General features: G+C 38.2%; 1 protein-coding gene across 7 annotated transcripts in view; it reads left to right on the top strand.

Annotated features, from left to right (window-relative positions):
* Positions 1-534: 534 nt before the first annotated feature.
* The window catches only part of LOC103902943 (CCR4-NOT transcription complex subunit 4), a 45315-nt gene continuing 36551 nt past the window's right edge, over positions 535-9298 (top strand). For 3 of the 7 annotated variants that reach the window (XM_009284107.2, XM_009284100.2, XM_009284092.2), the window contains exons 1-2: positions 539-776; positions 8266-8463. In XM_009284107.2, coding sequence (XP_009282382.1) covers positions 603-776; positions 8266-8463 — 372 coding nt within the window. In that variant the 5' untranslated portion in view covers positions 539-602. Of the gene's footprint in view, positions 777-8265; positions 8464-9298 lie in introns of all 7 variants that reach the window. The other 4 variants (XM_009284085.2, XM_009284078.2, XM_009284064.2 and 1 more) reach the window with 3 other exon arrangements.

Here is a 9298-nt window from a genome sequence, read left to right as displayed (position 1 = left end):
AAGAAGCTTTCCTTGTTTTTGTTTGATAATTCTGTAACCCTACTGAAAAGTTTGAATGGATGACCTAAATGTTGTTCCAGATCTCTGATTGTTTCAAGTCTCTGAGCAAAGGAGTAAATTGATCTTAAACATGAAGTCCTGCGTTCAAGGATTTGATTTTGGATTTGTAGAAGATTAAGAAAGCAATAGTTAAAGGAGCTGACAGAACTTAGAAGCAATGGATGGTGTACACTGTTAAGCATTTCTTTGCAACTGTACAGTTTGAAACCCAAATAGGCTAGTGAACTGCCAAAGAAGTGCTTACCTATCCAGGTAGGGAAGTACATCACCAGTACCATCTTTAATATTACTTGTGTGACTCATAAGTAGGAAGACACACTCAAGTTTATTAGGGAGTAACTTGTGTGTTAGTAGATAATTTGCGTGGGGAGAAGGAAAGTGGTGAAGAACTGAAATATTAAAAGGTGCAAAAGAAAGGTTGTCAAAAGTACTAATCGCTCTTTTTTTTTCTTTTTTTTCTTCTCTCTTGCAGACCTTCAAGTGCTGACCTTCTTGGTCTATTAAGTTATTATAAACTTTTGCTGCTCTGCGAACATATAAAGATGTCTCGCAGCCCTGATGCTAAGGAAGACCCTGTGGAATGCCCCCTTTGCATGGAGCCTCTGGAGATTGATGACATCAACTTCTTCCCTTGCACCTGTGGCTACCAAATCTGTCGTTTCTGTTGGCATCGTATCCGCACTGATGAGAATGGACTTTGTCCTGCTTGCAGAAAGGTAAATATCCTGGAACAGCGGCTTGTCTTGCACATATCACAAGGCTCTTGCATTGTGTTGGTACCAAAGACATCCTTTTCCTTCGGGGAAACATTCATCTAGTCATGGCCTAGATCAAGGGTGAGGTGTTGGATCTTTCAGATTCTGTCTGCATATGTGTCGAAGCTGTTGTGCAACGGCTAGTCTTGGTTTGTTAAATTCAGAACTGGATTAATAGGGGAAGCTGTGGATCAGAACCAAGGCATGCTGGGAGAACTGCCAAAAAAAAAAAAATCCTTTGAGTTGGGGTGCTCATGCATTGACAAAATCTTTTCAGGAAGGACAGTGAGGATTCCAGCATCAGGGGTTTGCTGAGGGCCAAGGTTCAGCTAAACTAGCAGCGCTGTCTGAGGCAAGCTTATAAAGCACCTGCTTGTTTTGTTTGTGGCATTGGAGCTTTTAATCCATATTTTTCTGGACTCTAAACGTGTAAAACCTTTGGAAAATACATCCAATGGTGTTAAACTTTAAAGCATTTCAAAATCTAGGCTTAAGTCTATTTGTCTGTTATTCTGATCTTGTTGCCAAATGCTTAAAGGTAGTACTTAGTGTCACACTTAATTTCTCCCTATCTCTTAATTGATGTCTGGCTGATGCTTTGGTTGGCCACAACTATAAACTGCAGCTTCACTAAGTTGCCTGCTTTTTCCTTTGAATTATTTTCTTCCTCCTTTTAGTGTTTTGCTTAACCTCATTATTTCCTTATCTTCAGTATTTAATAAAATTCTTTCTCAATATCCTCTTCTCTTTAACGCTAATGACTTCCTTTGATTGTAACTTTCTTGCCTGGCCTTCCTCTTTTTGTAATCGCAGCTGCTTATGTCCCCTCTTTCTCCTGCTATTTAATTGTGATCCTATCCTCAGTTTATGCCTTTGTTGGCTTCCTGTCTCATATTACAGCTCCCTCTTCAGACCCCAAGTAATCTTAGTTGGTCTCACTGTCTTTATTCACTACCACAGCTTTCTATAAGCACTTCCAGTCATATTTTCTTACTGCTCTTTTGGGCTTTGGCTATACTAGAGTTATCACTGCTAACCTGCGTTTGGATGCCTCTGCAAGCTTGAAGGCTATCCCACAGCAACACACATTTGTTAACAAATTGTGCAAATTTGTTACGATATTTGAGCTGTGTGTTCTACAAGGAAGATCCACCTGCCATCAGCCAAATGGTTCTCCACGTGATACCTGCTGTAGATGACACATGCTGTATAGTAATTTTCATAGTACAAGAAAACTTCTGTTCTGCTGGTACAAACATGAGATTCCTGGAATTTCCTTGTCTAAGTCGCTTCATGTACCTGGATTTATTACACTACTTTTTGCCAACAACTATTTGATTAATCTCTGCCTGTTCATTACTGGAAGTTTATGGAATATATCTGAAAAAATCATAGAAGCAGCATGCTATTCACTGCCTCTGGGTATCTGAATTCTGTGAAATACGGATACTGCCACAGCTGAACTTCTTAATTTGGAATAATCTGGCATATGATTGGATGTGCAAATATTTTGCTGAATTGGATACAGTTTGCTTAAAAAAACAGTTTTGGGAGAAAAGCTAGAATGAGTGCTACGATCAGAATGAAGCACACGGACCATTTCAGGAGAGGAAGGAGACCTCTTCTTTCACAATGGACGAGGATTATGTCCTTGATACTTTCTTCATCCATGGACTGCCAAGATGTTCCTGAGTTGAGTTGCAGCTATATCGCTGGATTGTAGGAGATTTGCATGGAGGAGGCTGAGGAGTATGCTCCTTTTGTGGCATAGACAAAGACATTGTGGCGCAGAGACCCCGTCAGGATCTTGGGAATAAATCGTTTCGAGCTCCACGTTTGATGGCAGAATCAAATAAGTCTGAAGAAGCCACCTTTTGAAGTGTGCTGGACCTTCTGAACCAGGTACGTGTTTTTGTGTGCAGTGTGTCTAAATAGTTCCTATCTGTGTGTAGTAAGGTTTCTGGGGAAAAGATCTAAGCAGTCTTCTAATTCATATCTACGATGGTGCGTATTGGTTGTGACTGCTTAAAATGCTGAAGTGCAAAAGATGGCAAAGCAACAAAATTTTTGCAGGAAAGTTTATAATAGGTACTATGGTTTCAACAGGTATGTCATGTTTATAATGTATATACCAGTGCAGGATACTTACTGCAAAATGGACTGCGAATAAACATATATTAAAGCAAGGCTGAATATGTTATGTACAATTACATAATAGAAAACTGCTATTTGTGCCAATGGTATTCAATGCAATGCGAGTTCTCCAGTGGTTTGATCACTAGTCTGTGGAGAGGAGCAATAAATAAGTTCCCTATCCAGGGATTTTGGTTGAAAGGTTTGCGGGAGATTTTGGAAAAGCCTGTGATGAAATAGTTTGACTATACACTATAGTGGCGTCTATGCTGTTAGTTTGATAGAGCTTAACTGTGCATTGCACATATACCATTATTTTCTTAAGCTTCTCTAATTTTACTTCAAACTGAAAAGATGTTAGCTTGCAGTTTTTTCTACCAAGGAGAAAATACTTCTACATGCTTTAACTGTTATATAGCTTAACATTTGCATGTGCAGAATATGTTCACGTGGTTGCAGTCAATTGAGTTTAGTATGTCCTAAGTTTCCTCCTATTAGTAACAGTAGTAGATGAACATTTGCTTTGTTTCGATTTGTGAAAGTAAGGTGCTAATATGAATTTAACTTGAATGCTGGTTGGAAACTAGTACTTGTTAGTCTTAACACGTTAAAAGGTTTCTAAACTTTGTCTGAATCTTCTGAAATAGACTCGGAAATTGTTTCTGTTTAATTCATTAACTACAAAAAGTACTTCCTTGAAAAATAGAACTGACCTGCTTTGAGTTCCTGATGCCCTTCAGAATTGTAGGTGTAGTCAATTGTAAGATGCTAAGCAAGCCTTCCTGTTTTTTCCAGTCAATTGATTTCTTAACTGTGAGTGAAATAGCTGCTAACTAGTCAAATTAGAATGAAAATATGCTGTCCTCAAAAGAGACTTCTGTAGCCAGAAGCTGGTTTAGAGGTCACCAGACTCACTGGTTCTGGTTGTAAAGACAGTGATTTTTATCTTTACAGTGATTTTTCTTTTTTCTTTAAAATTCAGCGGCCTGGGTACTGTTTGTCCTATGAATAATATGTACCATTTCAGTCGCTTGTGTTGCTTTAATAGGGCAAGGCATTCTCAGACCTTAGTGTCAGTTGTTGCAATCTTTAAATCCAACAATAAAAAAGCCTAGCTCCTTCACATTCCTTAATTGCTTTGCCCTTCCACCGAATAATATAACTTGATACACAGCTGTTCCTGTGGTGTGGCTTTGCCTTGTTCTCCAGTTCCTTGACTTAGCTAGCTTTATTCCTCCTAGCATCTTGAGTTAGAAATGGAGAGAAATAGTAAATTGCTACATTTATGACCAAGAAACTAACATGTTTTAAGCATGTTTTTGTCCATGTTTCTCCTGCTTCTGTGTAAAAGGAACACCTGGTCTTAATGCACAGTGTCCAAATGTCAGTTGTTTGTTCTGGTGCTTTTAATCCCACAACTGAGTAGTTTGGGTGCAACAATTGATATTTAGAAATATAGGAAATTGCTATTTATTATTCTTGATATAAGTAGTATGCATAAACCTTATTGACTTTCTCTGTATTTCTCATTTCAGAACCTATTCGGTAGCAAGGCAACAACTGGGAAATGTTGGTACATCCATTGTGTGGAAGGAATGTGACCCATCTGGGAATGACAAAAGCAAAGTGCTTGATAAATCCCAGCTCAGCTTTCAACAATTGGGAAAATGTGGGGAAAAAAGTCTGAAAGAAAACAAAACTTAAATGACAAGACAAACTTAGTCAGGAAGACTGAGAATTCATCAAGGGCCATCTCTGATTAAAGAAACGAGACTACAGAAGAGACATTGGAACTTTTGATGAAGTTCTTATAGGACTACCAGCAACTTGTAGTTAGTGTAAACAAAATCTGGTAATTTTCCATGTTGGCACATCTTGTTCAGGTGGCTTACGTGGTTTTTGCTGAAGAGGATTTGTATAACTTAAGTGGAGGGTGTCAGCTAAACTTAGTCAGTGAATCAGTGATGTTGACATCTCTTAATGTCTTGCATCTGAAAATAGATAAATGCTGATAACATTTGGATCTCAAATCCTCTACCAGCTAAGGAATCAGTGATAGTAGGTTAAACAAGTATCTTACGCTTCTTGTGTTTAAAAAAAATATCATCTCAGTAGTGTTGCCACTTCAGCTGTTGCAAGACCTGAGAGCTTCTGGTACCTGTGGTCCTCCTCCTACTCCTATTTTGTATGGTTGGACAGAGTAAACAACAGATGAAATGGTACTGTGAGATACACCAGCACTCAATCCACCTTGCTTGGCTTTCAGAGCCATGTTCCACCAGCCTTCCCTGCAGGTATTCTGACTGTAATTGAACTATCATCTGAGTTCATAAACTTCAACACTGTGGGAAGCAATCACTCTGAAGATGAAATCATTTATTGTCCTATTTGTAGACTGACTTTATGTCCTTATTTGAAAGAAACAGGATTTCTAATACTTACTATTTTTTAGAATTAGCTTCTGAAATGTTGGTGCTGTGCTTACTTGCCTTCCTCCCTCCTAAAATGCACAGTATCTCTTATCTGTCATCATGCCACACATTATATATAGATAGGAAAATCATCTATCACTTCTTAGGATTGGGTTTCTGATTTATTCTTGGGATTCAGGAGGTGCACACAGATTCATTTACAGGACCTGCAAGTCAGGATATCCAACTACTCATTCCTTAGAAGCATTAAACATGTCATAAGAGTGATAAACATACATATGAAACATTTCATATATAATACAGCTCTATAGTATCTGGTGAGAACTTCTGATGATTCTATTGCTCAAACAAGTGCTGTTATCCATGGTGGCAAATCAACTACTGCTACTTCTTAACAATTGAAATCCTTATTCAGGCAGTCTCGTACTTTCTGCTGAGATTTCTCTTCCCTGATTCTGAAGTTGCTGTTTAGTTGTGTGCCTCTCAGCAGTTCTTGTGCTCTCCTGTACTAATACAAACTACTAGTTTTACTATGGACAAATAACCGTTCTGCTCAGGGTTATGCTTGAGCTACCCAGGATGTTTCCTGACTAACGTTCAGGACCTCCCGTAGCAAATAGCTGTACCGAGAAGGAACATACTGTCTGATTTTTTTTCTCATTTGAGAATATGCTCTGAATGTGGCTATACTTGGCAAGAAAGAAGCTGATGAACTTTGGCACTGTTTGCTGTAGTTTTCTTGGACCTTCAGGAGCCTTACTGAACCTACTGAAAACCATGAATTCATTTCTTGCACAGTACCAGAGAGCAGCACACTTGCAAGCCTTGCCTTGCATAGTATGGGATGTGGAGAAGGAATTAATCTGTGAAAGGATGGATTGTGGGTATGATACCACATCACTTGATGTAGGGCAAGCCATCTTATTTTTGGAACTATATCTACCTTATACTGGTGCATTTGTTTTCTTCCCATTCCTACCTGAACTCAGCTTGACTGTGATAACTGACCTAACTCTCTGCTGAGCAGTCTTTCTCTTCCCTAAAACAAAACAATATCTATTCTTTATTCTACATGATTGACTAACACAGATTTCGAGAAACTCTTTAAATAAGTGAAATGCCTTGCAGAATTATTCTGCATCTCTGAAGTCCTCATGTGTACATGTGTTAAAACTCAAGATAATCACTGCTAATCTCAAATGACCTTACTAATGGGTCATTGCTGTTCATCAAGTAGATTGTGAAATCTGTATAAGGTATTCAATGTTACTTGTGAATAACATAACTTTTTAAGAAACGGTACGGTTTTAACTGTTCTTCAAGGGTAACAATAATTATTGTGTTTTCATGTTAAGGACTTTGGCTACTGCTAAAGTATCTTAGAAGTTTAAAATTCTTTGTGATACTAAAAACATGTTCCAGAGGTCTTGGTGTTTAACCATGAGATGCCATCAGCTGAAGTTGACTGCAGCATATTTTCAGAAGATGTCTCAAGTATAGTATAATGGTGCTGAACTTTAAACTCTTTAAACTGTAAAATGGATCTTGTTTTGTTTGGGGATGTACTCAGAAGACTATCAGGTCTAAGCACTTGGCTTGTTCAGTAGCATCATGCAAGTATGAGGAATATATGGTTTTAACCTAAACCTTATTTTCATCTGCTGCTGTAGCTTTTTCTCAGGTCATTTAGTGTGACAACTAGTTTTGTGTTCTACCATTAACAGAGGACAGTCAGGAAAAAGTTAAATTCATTTTTGTTGGACTTCTACTCTGAAAACTTCGGTTATGGTAGTACAAGCAAAGAACTTAGTTCAACATATTGGTGAGCTTAACTTCTTTATCTTAAGTCTTTACCTTAATGCACATCTCCTGTACTACTCTTATTTTTTTACTTCATCTCAGTGTTTACAAACACTTCTTTTTGTTTTGAGATATATTTTCATATACTTGCTTCTGTGCTTAGCATTGCTTTGTATATAAAGTGTGAAATCTAACTTGTCAGTCTGAGAAAACTGGAACAGGTAAGGAATATGCGACTGCTTTGAGGAGTAATCTGAGGCAGAGGACAGCACGCTGTGGTCTACAAAACCAGCCTAAAATAGTGCCTTTATAGCAATGCTCTGCATGAATAGAGCAATCTTTCTAGGTAACTCTGAGGACACTTGTACTTCTGCTAGATACTTTTGAGATTAAAATCTACAGTGTTATGTGTGTTTGAGGAGTTACCTGTAGATGATGATCTTGAGGTTAAAAATGCACCTTTGTCCAGGAAAGACAAAGCCCAAGTTCCAAACTGGTACACAAGCATGGTGAGAATACTGTTAAATCAGTTTGCAATAACTGTATTGAAATCTGTCTCTCTGCTAGGAGAAGTTAACCATGTAAAGACGGAGCCGTGTAATGGTGTTACTGTTTTGAATTTGGTGAAAATTATATTTGTATTTTGATTTCTTATTCTGTACTCTTTACTTTGTTAATACACTTAAGTATCCAAATCTGTATCAGACAACTAAATATAAAGTGAATATGCAGGGCATGCTTTCACCCTGCTTACTATGCTATGTTAGTGAAATCTTAATAGGATGTGTTGGCTGTCATGTTGCAGCTGCTTGTAGTGTTACCAAACTGACTAGGCAGCTGGGTTAGAATGTGGCTATTGCCCAAATCAGTATTATGTCTATAAATAGGAGAATTCCATGAAAATATGCGAGATGTTCACCTTTCCCAAAGGACTGAATATGCTACTTCTATAATGTGGCTGGCCGTAACAATCAGAACAATGTAACAGAAGAAAGAAATTTGTGTGTTTAAAACATTGGGATTAATGATTTTCAAATGTGTTGTTTCTTACATGGGTTGTTTTTAATGGTATTTGTTATATTTAGCCATATCCAGAAGATCCAGCAGTGTACAAACCACTCTCCCAGGAAGAGCTGCAAAGGATAAAAAATGAAAAGAAACAGAAACAAAATGAGAGGAAACAGAAGATATCAGAGAATCGCAAACATTTGGCCAGTGTACGGGTTGTACAGAAGAATCTTGTCTTTGTGGTAGGGCTATCTCAGCGCCTAGCAGATCCAGAGGTGAGCGGTTCACACTTGCAAGTCTTGCTCCTAACTTACTGTCAAGGAACCATTGGAATACCCTTGTGGCCACCCTTGTCTGTCTCCCTGATGGGTACAAAATGAATCAGCATTGAAAAGGTTCACTGCTGCTGAGGCTCCCTCTTCTTAAGGGAACCTACTCAGCTTCCTTCTCCAAAATAACCTCAATAAGTGTTTGTCTTTGCTTTTGGGAGTATGGTTGTTCTATTTTTTTTGTTAAGGAAATTGTTCTTTGTATTTGTTTAAAAATGACTTGTTAGGCTAAAAATTAGCTTAAGGGTTTTTTTAGGTACTCATTTTCCTAGGCTGGATCTGCTGGCACTATACAGCTGTGTCACGCACCAGCAATTCTAAAGTGGGAGCCTGTTTGGATTATAAAGAACAATTGTAGAGTGTAGCACAAACCTGTAGGGAGAGAAGAAAAAAACCAACACTTGAAGTGTAACTAGGAAGGAGCATAAGGGTGGTCAGTTGAGGGGAAAAAAATTAGTAAGAGGAAGACCCAGGAAAGAGTTGACTTGCTACTCTGCATCATCAAAAAGAAGCTTTTCATTTGAGAAAACTGATTGTGCTTAAAATGTTTTATTTACTTCCATCATCAGTCAGCTGCAGGTGGCTAATGGAATTAGTGCTAATGAGTAAAAGTACCTTGAATTATAATATGGAGGGAATGTACTACAGGATAAGGTAGATGTCTTCAAAACTACTGTGCCAAGTTAAATTCACCTGATCAGACTAAATTGTCTGGAGGAATCTAGTTAGAAGTTGGCTGGGGTTGGGGGGTCACCAAGGAATAGGGGCCATTTTTGTGGTC

Source organism: Aptenodytes forsteri, unplaced genomic scaffold, assembly GCF_000699145.1.
Source record: "Aptenodytes forsteri isolate BGI_AS27 unplaced genomic scaffold, ASM69914v1 Scaffold60, whole genome shotgun sequence".
NCBI classification, from domain to species: domain Eukaryota; kingdom Metazoa; phylum Chordata; class Aves; order Sphenisciformes; family Spheniscidae; genus Aptenodytes; species Aptenodytes forsteri.
This window is presented reverse-complemented; position numbering and strand designations above follow the sequence as displayed.